This window comes from Lampris incognitus, chromosome 14, assembly GCF_029633865.1.
Source record: "Lampris incognitus isolate fLamInc1 chromosome 14, fLamInc1.hap2, whole genome shotgun sequence".
Taxonomy (NCBI): domain Eukaryota; kingdom Metazoa; phylum Chordata; class Actinopteri; order Lampriformes; family Lampridae; genus Lampris; species Lampris incognitus.
Genome location: NC_079224.1, coordinates 47,577,312 through 47,594,251, shown reverse-complemented (window position 1 = coordinate 47,594,251; position 16,940 = coordinate 47,577,312). Strand labels below are relative to the sequence as shown.

General features: G+C 48.4%; 1 protein-coding gene across 1 annotated transcript in view; it reads right to left on the bottom strand.

Moving 5' to 3' along the window:
* nmnat2 (nicotinamide nucleotide adenylyltransferase 2) overlaps window positions 1–16,229 on the bottom strand; it is a 31,421-nt gene extending 15,192 nt beyond the window's left edge. Inside the window, exons 1-4 of the mRNA XM_056293666.1 lie at window positions 16,076–16,229; window positions 6,289–6,377; window positions 4,360–4,427; window positions 3,802–3,880 (exon numbers count right to left, since the gene is read on the bottom strand). Of these exons, the coding sequence (XP_056149641.1) occupies window positions 3,802–3,880; window positions 4,360–4,427; window positions 6,289–6,377; window positions 16,076–16,160 (321 nt within the window). The 5' untranslated portion in view covers window positions 16,161–16,229. The remainder of the gene's footprint in view (window positions 1–3,801; window positions 3,881–4,359; window positions 4,428–6,288; window positions 6,378–16,075) is intronic.
* Between the last annotated feature and the right edge of the window lie 711 nt (window positions 16,230–16,940).

Genomic DNA, 16,940 nt, shown 5'->3' with positions numbered 1-16,940 from the left:
TGGTGTAGACTGTGGAGTCCTGGTCTGTAGATGGTGTAGACTGTGGAGTCCTGGCCTGTAGATGGTGTAGACTGTGGTGTCCTGGTCTGTAGATGGTGTAGACTGTGGTGTCCTGGCCTGTAGATGGTGTAGTCTGTGGTGTCCTGGTCTGTAGATGGTGTAGACTGTGGAGTCCTGGTCTGTAGATGGTGTAGACTGTGGAGTCCTGGCCTGTAGATGGTGTAGACTGTGGAGTCCTGGTCTGTAGATGGTGTAGACTGTGGTGTCCTGGCCTGATGTGTTGGCTCTTCTGTGTTGTGCCACCCTCTTGGCCTAGAGAATGGCACAAGAGTATATGCAGAAAGCATCGGCTTTGTGTCGATGCAGTTGCCCACTGGGGACCAGGGGTTCGCGCCCCGGTTTCGTCAGATCCGACTATGGCCGGACTCGATGAAGCAGCAATAATTGGCAACGCTGTCTTCAGGAGGGGGGCGGAGTCGGCTTGTGTTCGTCACATGAATGCATCTCGATGTGTGTCGGAAAAAGCAGTGGTTTGGCCTGGATTCACCTTGTTACGAAAGTGGCGAGGCGTCTCCTTCGAGACTGCCGGCTGGAGAGAAGCAGTTGGCGAACGCATGTATGAGGTTGGGTCTTTGAATTAAAATAGGGGGATCGATTGGCCACTAAATTGGGAGAAAAGGAGAAAAATCAGAATAAAAAAAAAAAGAGTATGTGCAAGAGTATATGCAATTTGGGAATGTCCTCTGTGAATAGCACACAAGGCCAGTGTAACTCCAGTTAATGGTCACACCCATATTTACATATGAAACTGGTCGTTGGTTTCAGTCGTTACACCACTGTATTGTTTATACGGGTGGGGGTACCTGCAGTCAGTTGAGACCGAAGAGGTCACGTAGATGAGTGATGAACCGTTTCTCTCAATAAACGTTGTGTCCAGATGAACTGATTCACCTTTCTGTGATTTTCTTACCTGGCTTATTGAGCATCAAGATACACTGATGGAGAAGTATAGAGGAGGCCAGAAGGACTTACACTGTGTGTTTGTGGATTTAGAGAAAGCATACAACAGGGTGCCGAGAGAGGAGGTGTGGTATTGTATGAGGAAGTCGGAGTTACAGAGAAGTATGTAGGAGTGGTGCAGGATATGTATGAGGGCAGTGTGACAGTGGTGAGGGGTGCGGTTGGAATGACAGATGGGTTCAAGGTGGAGGTGGGATTACATCAAGGATCGGCTCTGAGCCCTTTCTTGTTTGCAATGGTGATGGACAGGTTGACGGACGAGATCAGGCAGGAGTCTCCATGGACTATGATGTTTGTGGATGACATTGTGATCTGTAGTGAGAGTAGGGTGGAGGTTGAGGAGAGCCTGGAGAGGTGGAGGTATGCACTGGAGAGAAGAGGAATGAAAGTCAGGAGGAGCAGATGGAATACCTAAGCGTGAATGAGAGGGAGGACAGTGGAATGGTGAGGATGCAAGGAGTGGAGGTGACGAAGGAGTATGAGTTTAAATACTTGGGGTCAACTGTCCAAAGTAACGGGGAGTGCAGAAGAGAGGTGAAGAAGAGAGTGCAGGCAGGGTGGAGTGGGTGGAGAAGAGTGTCAGGAGTGATGTGTGACAGAAGGGTACCAGCAAGAGTTAAAGGGGAGATTTACAAGATGGTTGTGAGACCAGCTATGTTGTATGGTCTGGAGACAGTGGCACTGATGAAAAGACAGGAGGTGGAGCTGGAGGTGGCAGAGATGAAGATGATAAGATTTTCATTGGGAGTGACGAAGAAGGACAGGATTAGGAACGATTATATTAGAGGGACCGCTCAGGTTGGACGGTTTGGAGACAAAGCAAGAGTGGCAAGATTGAGATGGTTTGGACATGTGTGGAGGAGAGATGCTGGGTATACTGGGAGAAGGATGCTGAATATGGAGCTGCCAGGGAAGAGGAGAAGAGGAAGGCCAAAGAGGAGGTTTATGGATGTTACAATGTTACAGTTTCATTTAGCAGACGCTTTTATCCAAAGTGATGCACATCTGAGAGTTAAGACAACACAAACAAGGATCTCGTCAGGAGGCGACAACGTATAAGTAAGTGTCAAAAAACAAGGTTAACACAGATAGGACATAGGTGTCAACAGTCAGTGCACAAAGGCAATGCATAGGGTGCATAGAAGTGTTTTTTTGCTATTTTTATTAACACCATCAGGTGTGGAGGTGTTGGAGAAATGGTTGGGTCTTTAGCGTCTTCTTAAAGATGGAGAGGGACTCAGCGGATCGAATGGAGTTTGGTAACTCGTTCCACCACCGGGGAACTACAGAAGAGAAGAGTCTGGCTAGTGACTTAGGGTCCTGTTGTGGAGGAAGTACCAGGCGCCTTTCATTGGCAGAGCGTAGTGAGCGGGACTGAGTTCAGGTAGGTGGGAGTCGTTTTAGTTGTTTTGTAAGCGAGTACTAAGGTTTTGAATTTGATTTGGATGTGGTGAGGGAGGACATGCGGGTGGCTAGTGTGACAGAGGAAGGTGCAGAGGACAGGAAGAGATGCAAACGGATGATCCGCTGTGGCGAGCCCTAACGGGAGCAGCCGAAAGTAGTAGTAGCATGTATGTATATGTATGTATATGTACTAATAAAATCTCCCTCTCACCCTTTTTCGGGTGGTGTGTGTCTTCCTCTACCAGAGGCCTGGGAGTTTGAGGGTTCTGTGCAGTATCTTAGCTGTTCCTAGGACCTCACTCTTCTTGACAGAGACCTCAGATGTTGTTCCTGGAATCCACTCTCCCAGTTTGGGGGTCACACCGCTAATGCTCCTATTACCACAGGGAATACTGTGGATTTCACCTTCCACATGTGATCTAGTTCTTCCCTAAGCCCTTGAGTGAGTGCAAGTGAAGTAGAGGAGGTATCATGGAAGATTGAGCCCCTCCATGGGATGTACCATTGACAGATAGAAGACGTAGCTGGCATTGAGAAATCCTACCAGTGGCTAGAAAAGGCTGGATTGAAGGACAGCACAGATGCTCTGATCATAGCAGCACAAGAACAGGCACTTGGGACCAGATCGGTTGAGGCAGGGGTCTACCACAGCATACAAGACCCAAGATGCAGGCTGTGCAAAGACGCCCCTGAGACAGTCCAGCACTTAGTAGCAGGGTGTAAGATGCTAGCTAGGAAAGTGTACACTGAAAGGCACAACCAAGTGGCTGGGATAGTGCACAGCAACATCTTTACTGAATACAGACTGGAAGTCCCCAAGTCCAAATGGGAGACACCACCAAATGTGGTTGAAAATGGCAGAACTAAGATCCTGTGGGACTTCAAGTCCCACACTGACAAGCAGGCGCTGGCTAACCAACCAGACATTGTGGTGGTCGACAAGGAACTGAAGACATCAGTAGTGACTGATGAAGCAATGCTGAGTGATGGCAACATCAGGAAGAAAGAGCATGAGAAGCTAGAGAGATACCAAGGGTTGAAGGATATATATATATTTTTTCTTTTTCTTCTTCATTCAATATTTCATTTAAAATGTTACCTTGATAAAAGATTCTATTTAGTTTATACTTCACAAAAGAGAAAACGTATCTCAGTATTTCCTGTTTGGCTCAATTCTCTACTGGCATATTAGGAGTAGCTTGATATGACACCAGAACATAATTGTATTGACCTCCTTTTAAAAGTACAACAAACAATATGCATAATAACTCAATACACCAATGGAAAATCTAAAGGTTCTGGTCATGTACTGCCACCATAGTAGATCAGCAATGCTGCCATGGTGTTTGCTTGGTGGAAAACCTGAAGACGGCTCACCTTCATCAGGTCACGATGGTGCTCAAGGACGCTGCAAGTGGTCTGCCACGTGTCCTGGTAACACTCCCATGGATCCACTCTGAGGACACCAACCACAAAAACTCATCAGGCCTCCCATATCGCAACAAAATTTCCTCCGTTATACAAAAATAAATAATATATAATTATAAAAAATAATAACATATGGCAACCCCTTATATACTTTACATAAAATATGTTATGTATATTTTATATATTATATATAATATATATTAAAAAAAATTTTTACATTTTTTTTATGCGAAGAAAACGACACGGCATGTAATTAAAGTTATTGTCTATGGGTGATAGCTGCTAGAATATCTCCAACTTCCCCACTCACTCTATTTTAACAACCGAGCAGAAATCTAATGTGAAAAGAATCTCTTACTAATTACTTTGCAGCGAAAGGATTCAAGTCTACCAGTGTAACAAATGTATACAAACCCCAACCTGTCTTAAAATAACAGAGACCCTAGGTAGAATATATAATGAGGAGATAAAGTTTAGTACATTTATGGTCTTTTTAATATATTTTACCTGATCCAGTCGGAGCACTGGACGGCCAGCTGACACATGTTGAGGCGGTGTCTGCTGGACACCAGGCCCTGCAGCCAACACAGGAACCAGTCTTTCAGGCAAACATTAACAGTCATACATTTCATATACCGACACCTACATGATGCCCAGTACAGCCAGTCTGCTATTGTTTTCCAGTAAGCAGCTTCACTCGGGCTCCTGTGGGCTGACTCCTATCATGGTTTTTTATTTCAAACTCATTCAAATCATTCATTCAAAATCAAAACCCAACCTGCTTTCCTTAAAGGTTTGTAGATTCAAACTACCATCTGATGTAAACCTGCTACTTCTCTTTTGATTACTACAGACGTGTTAATAGAGAGCCCAATGGCAAAGCTGCTCTTTTCCAGCCGTCCACTTCACTGGACGGCACGGTGGCCCAGTGGTCAGCACTGTGGCCTCACAGCAAGAAGGTCCTGGGATCGAACCCCAGGCCATCCCAGGTCCTTTCTGTGTGGAGTTTGCATGTTCGCCCCGTGTCTGCCTGGCTTTCCTCTTAGGTGCTCCGGTTTCCTCCCACCATCAAAAAGACATGCATGTTAGGGTTAATACTCCTGCCCGTGCCCCTGAGCAAGGCAATGGAAAGAAGAACTGGAGTTGGTCCCCGGGTGCTGCAGCTGCCCACTGCTCCTATACAATAGGATGGTTACATGCAGAGGAGGAATCTCCCCACGGGGATTAATGAAGTACATCTTCTTCTTCGGCAGCACGGTGGTGCAGTGGTTAGCGTGGTTGCCTCACAGCAAGAAGGTCCTGGGTTCGAGCCCCGGGGTAGTCCAACCTTGGGGATCGTCCCGGGTCGTCCTCTGTGTGGAGTTTTCGTGTTCTGCATGGGTTTCCTCCCTGTGCTCTGGTTTCCTCCCACAGTCCAAAAACATGTAGGTCAGGTGAGTCGGCCATACTAAATTGTCCCTCGGTGTGAATGTGTGTGTGTGGGTCAGCTCTGTGATGGACTGGGGGCCTGTCCAGGGTGTCTCCCCGCCTGCCGCCCAATGACTGCTGGGATAGGCTCCAGCATCCCGCGACCCCCGGCTGGGATAAGTGGCTTGGATAATGGAAGGAATGGATGGATGGATCTTCTTCTTCAAGCCAGTAGCAAGTTCTTACTGGGTGGACTGTGTGCTCAGTATGGCGGGCTGCTGAACAGGGAGCACAGCTGATATGAAGGGAAGAATTAATCTTTACATCCTGCAAATGAAACGATCCATCATCTGGGCTGTTCTGCTGGATGCAGCCAATGCATTTTCTCAGGCAAATTTAACAGCCTAACACTAGGAACAAACCCTGCTGGTTCAGGATCTGTCTAAAATAGCATTTCCCCGGCATCTATTATTTATGCTTGCTGTGTTCCCTATAGAGGCACAGAAAAACTAGGACAGGAGCTTCATTAATTCCAGGAGGCAGCAGTGAGGAATACGGCAGCAGAAAATGGTTTACAGAATATTAAAGGAGAACAGAAGCACAGGAGAGCAGATATGGTTATTAATAATGAACTGTGCCTGTATACAGTAGGTTTATGTTTGTATGTGCATATCCGGATGTATATTTGTGTGAATTCAGGGATGTTCAGGTGCGCCACACATGACAAAATCATTTCTTAAATACCATATTTTCATTTGGAACAGAAATTTTTTTCATTCAGAATCACGCCCAAATGTTTCTACCAAGTCATTTTGACTACAGGCAGGAAAACCCTTTTGTGTCACACACCAAGGGATCCTCACAGCTCTTCACATCTCTAGCATCGCTGCAGAGCAAAAGCGAGTTCAAACTCCAACAGTGTCTTTGGTGATGAAAAAGCAACGTCGTCTCGACTCATCTAGAAATACGACATCCACCTGTTCGAAAAACCTCAAGTCAGACCACAACAGAGGCTCCACATCTACTTACAGGTTTCCCATAGGAGTCGTGTACAGGTGAGATGATTCCTCCAATCACGATGAAGCGGCCCGTCTTGTGCAGGTGTTCTCTGGCTTTCTCTACAAACAAACAAAAAGACAACAGAGAAAAGAAAAAGGGACGGTCGGTTGAGGGATTGGGTTCACGGTTTTATCATATCTTATATTTTTCACATACAATTCTGCTAAAATAACCGAGGAACTGCCCAACAGAACAATCACTTCCTACTCCTGGTCACTGGGAGCTGACCAGTACCACTTAATTCTTAGTGTGATTTATGGACATTTGCGGAAGTGAACTCGTTTCATTTTGGAGTCAAGAATCAGGAACAATTTATTGTCATTTCTTACATGCACTTGCACACACAAAGAAATGAAACTTCGTTTCCCCCCAGCCCACAGCACTGCAACACAAAAAACACATATCCAAAATTTCCCAAAAACGACACCACCGAAAACATACAAAAACAGAGAGAACACAGCAAAAAAAAAAAAACAAACACAAACCACAAACAGTTAACAACACAGTCCGCCCAACGCCGTCCAAAACATTCCTCTGTGCAGAGAACGAAGGCCCGGCAGGATGACTGTCGGAACCGCCGGCCTGCATGGGCTAGCAGTTAGCTTAGCCTGCCCCGCTTCCGCGTCCTGCCAGACCGCCCTTGGTGTCTTCTCCCCAGGTGCAGCTCCAGGCAGGGGCCTTGGTCCCTGGGCCCATCGGATGAAGCAGACCAGGCTCTCTCAGCCAATCCAACGCCAGCTCTCCCAGCCACACCTCCCCCGCACGACAACGCAGACGCAAACAAGAACACTGCACGCTCAACGCTAGGCGAGGCCGCCTCCACACCACCTCAGTGTTTCCCCGGGCGAATCCTGATTCCTGATTACTGATTTATGGATGTTAACCCGTTTTATTTTGGAGTCTAGCACCCTTTTTGCATGTTATCGTACTGAGGTCAAACTGAAACCGCTGCACACCATGTCATGCTTATCGCTGGTGTTTCCATTAGCATTGGTGCTGAAATCAGCACCGGGAAGTCCAGCAGAAAAACTACAATGACAACAACAACAAATGATGCCACGATACAACGGCATCCGTCTGTGTATTGCACATGTGACGTGTCTCCTCCGGTGACCACGACATGGATTCAGACATCTTAGTGAAGTTTAGTGGTCCGATGGAAAAAGACAAGCAGCTGCTGGTTGTGATTTCAGTTTGCGCTGTAGGATCAGTACACGATGAAATAATGACGGCGTAGTTTATCAACGCCATATCCGTTGTGATGTCACCGGATGGGACGTCAGGGTAAAACCAGTCATTGAGCACTTATGTCATTAAGCCCCACCCACTGCCACCAAAAACACAGAAATGAGCAAGGTTTAGCTCTGTTGTTCACAAAACTGTTTGCTAATGCAAATGCCATTGTAATGGTTTCTTTCCATGGTCAGAACTGTTCAGCCCTGCTGTGGAGAAACACCTCCCGTTTTTTTGCAGCCCAACAGAGAAACAGCTGAAACTGAATAGGTTGTGAGCGTCAGAGCCACTATCCAGGATGAAACAAGGAACATGCATGAGTACATCAGAGAGAGGGTCCCCCAGGATGAACTGCTGAGTGAGTACCTCAGGCAGCAGAAGACAGAGAGTACATAGGAAGAAGTAGAGGAGGTATCATGGAAGACCAAGCCCCTCCATGGATGTACCATTGATAGATAGAAGACGTAGCTGATATTGAGAAATCCTACCAGTGGCTAGAAAAGGCTGGACTGAAGGACAGCACAGAGGCTCTGATCATAGCAGCACAAGAATAGGAACTCACCACCAGATCAGTTGAGGCAGCGGTCTACCACACCAGACAAGACCCAAGATGCAGGCTTTGCAAAGACGCCCCTGAGACAGTCCAGCACTTAGTAGCAGGGTGTAAAATGCTAGCTAGGAAAGCGTACACTGACGGGCAAAACCAAGTGGCTGGCATAGTGCACAGCAACATCTGTACTGAATACAGACTGGAAGTCCCCAAGTCCATATGGGAGACACCACCAAAGGTGGTTGAGATTGGCAGAGCTAAGATCCTGTGGGACTTCAAGTCCCACACTGACAAGCAGGTGCTGGCTAACCAACCAGACATTGTGGTGGTCGACAAGGAACAGAAGACATCAGCAGTGACCGATGTAGCAACCCTGAGCGACGGCAACATCAGGAAGAAAGAGCACGAGAAGCTAGAGAGATACTAAGGGCTGAGGGAAAAACTAGATCCAATGTGGAAGGTGAAATCCACACTATTCCCAGTGGTAATAGGAGCAGTAGTGGGTTCGACCCCCTAACTGGGAGACTGGCTCCAGCAGATTCCAGGAACATCAACTGAGGTCTCTGTCCAGAAGAGTGTGGTTCTAGGAACAGCTGAGATACTGCACAGAACCCTCAAACTCCCGGGTTTCCGGTAGAGGACCGGAGCTTGAAGAAGACACACACCACCCGAAAAAGGGTGAGAGGGAGTTTTTTTTATATATGGAATGAAATTGGACATTGACATAACAATACTGTTTTTGGACTGTCTCGCTGGATGAGATTAAATGTCAGCCACAGAGATCAGAATAAGCTGCGTTTGGCTGGCGGTCATTTCCTTCATAAATTCTCCTCATGAACTATGCAGGGTTTCACCTCTGAACCCAGGAATCCATTAACCAGTTTGTGATGGGGAAACAGAGGCCACAGTGTCTCTTACATGGGCTTTCAACTGGGAATTTGATTGATGAGGAGCTCTTGTTTTGACCTGTGTTCCGTTTTGTTGTTGCTTGTAAAAATGTTTGAAACAGACAAACTGTTGATGCAGTCATGGACATTTGAAAGGGGCAAGGAGCTACCGGCTGCTGAGACTGAGCAGAAGCGGCAGAGTCACAAAAAAATACTGTAACGCCCACAGAGGAGTAGACTCGCTAGCCCTGGGCGAACGGGTAGGACCTTTTAGTAGACTAGTTAGCGCAGTCCCCCGTGGTGCGGACGACCCGGGTTCGCGTCCCGGCTGCGGCGTGTTCCCGTCTGCCGCCGAATTTGCTACACTGCTGTCAGAAGTGGGATGGTGAGACCACGAGGCCACCGGAAGCACGTGAGAGAGCTGGTATGCGGGACCACGGGGACGCGCTTCCCGAAGCAGGGTGGTAGTGTAGCGACCACGGATGAGTAGTCCCGCTGGACCTTGGCCAATGGGTCGGACCCTTTAGTCCAGTGTTTCTCAACCGGGGGTCCGCGGACCCCTAGTGGTCCGTGGTGTAATTGCAAGGGGTCCGTGAAAATAAAATATCTTAAAAAAAAGATCCTACGACATTTATAGAAATAGGATTATTTTACTCAAATGTGACTGAGACCTTTATCTACCTAAACTATAAAGGGTAACATGACTTTTTTCTCTAATTACATCTGTTTCACAAGTGTAATTTATTGTTTTTAATAAGAGATCTCGCTCCCGTTTGCATTGTTAAAAGTTACTGCATAGAAATTCTGTGTTGTTACATATATCTGAAAGTTACTGAATACATATTCTGTTTTGTTAATATATCTGAAAGTTACTGAATACATATTCTGTTTTGTTACATACATCTGAAAGTTACTGAATACATATTCTGTTTTGTTACATATATCTGAAAGTTACTGCATACATATTCTGTTTTGTTACATATATCTGAAAGTTACTGAATACATATTCTGTTTTGTTACATATATCTGAAAGTTACTGCATACATATTCTGTTTTGTTACATATATCTGAAAGTTACTGCATAAGAATTCTGTTTTGTTAACTATATCTAAGTTACAACTGAAAGCTCTTATTTTTGCCCCAAAGAGTGAATAAATGCTATAATGCAATTTAAAATGCAGTTTCTACTGTTTCTATCAAATTGCAACCCCCCTCCCCCAAGATCAGGTGGAGGGGTCCTCAGGGTAGATCAAAAATACGTAGGGGGTCCAGGACCCCAAAAAGGTTGAGAACCACTGCTTTAGTCGACTGGTTAGCGCAGTCGCCCGTGGTGCGGGCAACCCCGGTTCGCATCCCGGCCCCGGCGGTTCCTGGCTACCCCCCCTGAATTGGCTACTATATGTTGAAATACGGGGAGTGCAGATCTATCTATCTCCTTTAATCCTCGCCTTGTGGAAAATCCTCCAAAGAATTATTTAACAAATAACTAGATCATCTCATCAAACACATGCCCCCGGTGCATTATGGGGATTATGGGTTTGGTCGCGCGCGCGCCTGTCCGCGTCTAATCTCGTAAACTACTGGACCTGGATCAACCTAACGTTTTTCTGCATATTTTTTGGCTCGACGACGGTGCACTTCTCGTGGACGCGGTGATGAAAAACCTTTTAAAAATCGTTGTTGTCGCTACGACCGCTCCCTCTCTCCGTCCTCTCTCCAGCTCGCTCGACCAGCGCGTCTCCGCTGCTGCCTGATTAGCCTCAACCGCGCGCATGCGCAAAACCGTATTAACGCAAGGGCTTACCGGGGCTCGAGCCCCGGGGTCCGACGACGTGAGGGGCCCACGAGGCTCGGGGTCCTCTGTGTCTGTACTCCCGACTGACGTAAAATGCAACTTGATTGATTGATTGATTGATTGATTGATTGATTGATTGATTGATGTGTGTGTGTGTGTGTGTGTGTCTGTGTGTGTGTGTGTGTGTGTGTGTGTGTGTGTGAGAACCGCTATGAGAGGGAGAATAGGTGGAATTAGTAGAGGGAGAAGACGGCTGCTTCTCTCTCTCTCATACCAGCAGTTGGCAGTGGGTTAACATGTGTATCAGATATTGTGATATATTGCCTCAGATGTTGTGATATATTGCCTCAGATATTGTGATATGTTGCCTCAGATGTTGTGATATGTTGCCTCAGATGTTGTGTTATGTTGCCTCAGATGTTGTGATGTATTGCATCAGATGTTGTGATATGTTGCCTCAGATGTTGTGATATGTTGCCTCAGATGTTGTGATATGTTGCCTCAGATGTTGTGATATGAGACTAGATATATTGCCTCAGATATTGTGATATATTGCCTCAGATGTTGTGATATATTGCCTCAGATATTGTGATATGTTGCCTCAGATGTTGTGTTATGTTGCCTCAGATGTTGTGATGTATTGCATCAGATGTTGTGATATGTTGCCTCAGATGTTGTGATATGAGACTAGATATATTGCCTCAGATATTGTGATATATTGCCTCAGATGTTGTGATATATTGCCTCAGATATTGTGATATGTTGCCTCAGATGTTGTGATATGAGACTAGATATGTTGCCTCAGATATTGTGATATGAGACTTGATGTGTTGCCTCAGATGTTGTGATATATTGCCTCAGATATTGTGATATGTTGCCTCAGATGTTGTGATATGAGACTAGATATGTTGCCTCAGATATTGTGATATGAGACTAGATGTGTTGCCTCAGATATTGTGATATATTGCCTCAGATGTTGTGATATGTTGCCTCAGATGTTGTGATATGAGACTAGATATGTTGCCTCAGATATTGTGATATGAGACTAGATGTGTTGCCTCAGATGTTGTGATATATTGCCTCAGATATTGTGATATATTGCCTCAGATGTTGTGATATGAGACTAGATATGTTGCCTCAGATATTGTGATATGAGACTAGATGTGTTGCCTCAGATGTTGTGATATATTGCCTCAGATATTGTGATATGTTGCCTCAGATGTTGTGATATGAGACTAGATATGTTGCCTCAGATATTGTGATATGAGACTAGATGTGTTGCCTCAGATATTGTGATATATTGCCTCAGATGTTGTGATATGTTGCCTCAGATGTTGTGATATGAGACTAGATATGTTGCCTCAGATATTGTGATATGAGACTAGATGTGTTGCCTCAGATGTTGTGATATATTGCCTCAGATATTGTGATATATTGCCTCAGATGTTGTGATATGAGACTAGATATGTTGCCTCAGATATTGTGATATGAGACTAGATGTGTTGCCTCAGATGTTGTGATATATTGCCTCAGATGTTGTGATATGTTGCCTCAGATGTTGTGATATGAGACTAGATGTGTTGCCTCAGATGTTGTGATATGAGACTAGATGTGTTGCCTCAGATGTTGTGATATGTTGCCTCAGATGTTGTGATATGAGACTAGATATATTGCCTCAGATATTGTGATATATTGCCTCAGATGTTGTGATATATTGCCTCAGATGTTGTGATATGAGACTAGATGTGTTGCCTCAGATGTTGTGATGCGGCATAAGTGTTATCTTTTCCTGCTTTTAAACGCTGCATTACAGGAAAGTGGAGTAATCTTCTGAATTCACCAGACTGTTCTATTATTTGCCTTTACTCACTTAGGCATCATATCCATCATCATTGTGTCATAAAATAAAACCACAATCTTAAGTGATGGTTGATGGGGGGGGGAAGGGGGGGGCCTTGAAAAACTCATAGCCCCGGGGCCCGTGTTACTCTGATCCGGCCTTGCGCATGCGTGACTCGCCGCCACACGTTAGAAAATTGAGAACAATTTATTTAATCTTTACGTTATTATATTTAATATGTTTGTGATGGTTTCACATGACCGGAAGACTCGACCTAGCTGATGAATACACAGACACTTGACTTTGACTGACCACAAGCCGAATCACCCACGGAGTTACTCCGCCTCCACCTTGTCAGCTTCCGTATTAGTATCAGTGCGCGGCACTATACACCACACTGTTGGTATGTGAAGCGCCATCGTCTCCAGTGCTAAAACTCCGCTATAACAATACAACGTCTAGAGTAGGACTGAGTAGTCCGAGCTGGAAAGAATCTCAGTAGCTAAATAAAACAGCCGCCATGGCCGAGCCGTTTCCCTCCCGGTCCTCTGAGTAAAGGTCCATCAGCAGAGCAGACGTTCACCTTCCCTCGCTCTACACGACGAACTGAGCGCCGGTGGAATACACGAGGAGTCTTTTCATAAGGGTTGGCCATCATGACAGTCGCCTGGTCTGCATCATCTCACCATCACCACCACCATCATCACCACCACCATCATCACCACCATCACCACCATCATCACCACCATCATCACCATCATCATCATCATCATCATCATTACCTTTATATCGCATGTCAGACCTGGTTGCTTTCGTGCGAGGGTCCACGCTGGGAGGCTGCACATCCACAGTCTGACAGGCAAAACATCTGTTTAGCTTGACTGCTGCATATTAACCCCCCCCCCCCGCATACTTCCCGTTCAACTGACTTAGATAGATAGATAGATAGACAGACAGACAGACAGACAGACAGACAGACAGACAGACAGACAGACAGACAGACAGACAGACAGACAGACAGACAGACAGCTAGATAGATAGATAGATAGATAGATAGATAGATAGATAGATAGATAGATAGACAGACAGACAGACAGACAGACAGACAGACAGACAGACAGACAGACAGACAGACAGAGACAGATAGATAGAGAGAGAGAGACAGCTAGAGATAGACAGAGGTGTTGGTTGGTAAAATAGGTCACACAGACAAGGCCTGTTAGTGGTGTTGCATCACTGCTGTTTGCTTCTCACAAGTGTGAAAGGCCTGGTGGAGACCCGCTTCCACATGCAGGACAGAACCTGGTGGAGACCCGCTTCCACATGCAGGACAGAACCTGGTGGAGACCCGCTTCCACATGCAGGACAGAACCAGGTGGAGACCCGCTTCCACATGCAGGACAGAACCTGGTGGAGACCCGCTTCCACATGCAGGACACCGCCTGGTGGAGACCCGCTTCCACATGCAGGACAGAACCTGGTGGAGACCCGCTTCCACATGCAGGACACAACCTGGTGGAGACCCGCTTCCACATGCAGGACACAACCTGGTGGAGACCCGCTTCCACATGCAGGACACAACCTGGTGGAGACCCGCTTCCACATGCAGGACACCGCCTGGTGGAGACCCGCTTCCACATGCAGGACACCGCCTGGTAGAGACCCGCTTCCACATGCAGGACACAACCTGGTGGAGACCCGCTTCCACATGCAGGACAGAACCTGGTGGAGACCCGCTTCCACAGGCAGGACACAACCTGGTGGAGACCCGCTTCCACATGCAGGACACCGCCTGGTGGAGACCCGCTTCCACATGCAGGACACTGCCTGGTGGAGACCCGCTTCCACATGCAGGACACCGCCTGGTGGAGACCCGCTTCCACATGCAGGACACAACCTGGTGGAGACCCGCTTCCCCATGCAGGACACAGCCTGGTGGAGACCCGCTTCCACATGCAGGACACCGCCTGGTGGAGACCCGCTTCCACATGCAGGACACAACCTGGTGGAGACCCGCTTCCCCATGCAGGACACAGCCTGGTGGAGACCCGCTTCCCCATGCAGGACACAACCTGGTGGAGACCCGCTTCCACATGCAGGACAGAACCTGGTGAAGACCCGCTTCCACATGCAGGACACAACCTGGTGAAGACCCGCTTCCACATGCAGGACACAACCTGGTGGAGACCCGCTTCCACATGCAGGACACCGCCTGGTGGAGACCCGCTTCCACATGCAGGACACAACCTGGTGGAGACCCGCTTCCACATGCAGGACAGCGCCTGGTGGAGACCCGCTTCCACATGCAGGACACCGCCTGGTGGAGACCCGCTTCCACATGCAGGACAGCGCCTGGTGGAGACCCGCTTCCACCTGCAGGACACCGCCTGGTGGAGACCTGCTTCCACCTGCAGGACACCGCCTGGTGGAGACCCGCTTCCACATGCAGGACACAGCCTGGCAGAGGGAGCGTGAGCATTTAACGCTGTTCCCATGACAACGCCTCGCATTAAGGTTGTAATGAATACCACAAAGTCCGTCAGTGGACGGGCCTGCTGCTCGATAGGTGTCGGTGTCGGTACCAGCCTCCCATATGTTGTACTATATTATGTCCAGTTGTGCTGCAGATTTACTGAATGGACAGTGTTGTTGACTCTGTGTGTGTGTGTGTGGTTGGCTTTGTCCTCTGGTTGTGTGTTTCTGGGGTGGTGTCGTTTGTGTTGCTCCGCTGTGGGCTGAGAGAAACGTCTCTTTGTGCACGCCACTACATGGATGAGAGGACAATAGATGGTCGGCGATTCCTGATATACCCTTCTCCCCCCCTTCTTGCCCCCTCCCCGTCAATCCACGTGCGTCGTTGTCGGTGTTTACCCCCCCCACCCCCACCCCCCATAACGAGTGACGCAGGAGCCGTGGTGAGAACAGACGCGTGTCCTCCACGCAGGGGGTCTGTCTGTGCTGCAACCCAGTCTCCTTCTGTTGCAGCACAGACAGACCCCCCGCACCGCCCTCCATCCATCCATCCATCCCTCCATCCATCCCTCCATCCATCCATCCATCCCTCCATCGTCGTTTCTCCGACGATCGTCCGGCCTACGCACGCGCACAGGCCCGCGGACAGCCTGTCCGATTCCCATCAGCCCAACCGACCGGCGCACGCTGCCGCTCGTGTCCAACTACGGACAGGCGCGTCATACAACAGACCCGTGCCGAGCCCCGCGGGGACGATCGAAGCGGCCCCCCGTCAATCTGGACACGGCCACGCCTCCGTCCACCGAGCCGCCGCCGCCGCCGTGTCCCCCCCCCCCTCTGGCCGGACACGTCTGCGTGTAACCGGACGAGGGCCCGAACCCCCGGAACGCGTACGGTACGCTATGGAGGACGCGTCCTCCCTGCTCCGCACAACCCCCCGCGGGGGAGCGCCTCAGAGACCGGGACCGGGACGAGCTCACCGAACATGTGGATGTGGCCCTTGGTGACGGGGTTGAAGCTCCCGCAGGACAGCAGAATAACGTGGGTTTTGGTGGCTTCCGTCATCCCGGCGTCCGGATCCGTGTCGCGTCCTCTCGTCCCGCTTGGGTTTTGCCGGAGCCGCAGAGAGGCGAGGTTCATGCGCAGCGCCCGGTCCTGACGGCGGAGCCCGAGCGGCACAGCGCCCCTGCAGGCCGCCGACGGAATTTCGGCTTCATACCGCGATAACATAGGCGCCAATGTGAACCCTCTTTTACTTGACGTGCAAGTAATTTGACAATACGAAAACACGTCCTTCACCAGCTGATGTCACGTGTTAGCCATCCAGTAGCCTCAGTATGGGTCTGGCCTTAACCCCCCCCCCCCGCATTGAAACGACGGGCTCTGCTAATTTCCCCACATCATAGTAGATTTGAAGTGGCCAATCAGGGTGTCCTGGGAGGGGGGTGGCTGCGAATTCAGGGGCGCATGGGGGTGGTTTCTGTCAGTCAAAGCGACCATTGACTGACTGAGTGAACAGCCAATTTAATTTGATAATATTATAATTTCATGCGTGTGTGTGTGGGGGGGGGGGGGCCCTGTGACGGCCTGGCAGCCTGTCCAGGGTGTCTCCCCGCCTCCCGCCCAATGACTGCCGGGATAGGCTCCAGCATCCCTGACAGCAGGATAAGTGGTTTGGATAATGATGGATGGATGGATGGATCCACTTTGTACCTCGACTCTCCTCTTCACCGCCTCTTGATGATGAAGACCCTGAGTTTATTTATTTATTTACTTTATTACTTTATTGATCCCCGTGGGGAAATTCTTCCTCTGCATTTAACCCATCCTAGCTGTGTGGCTAGG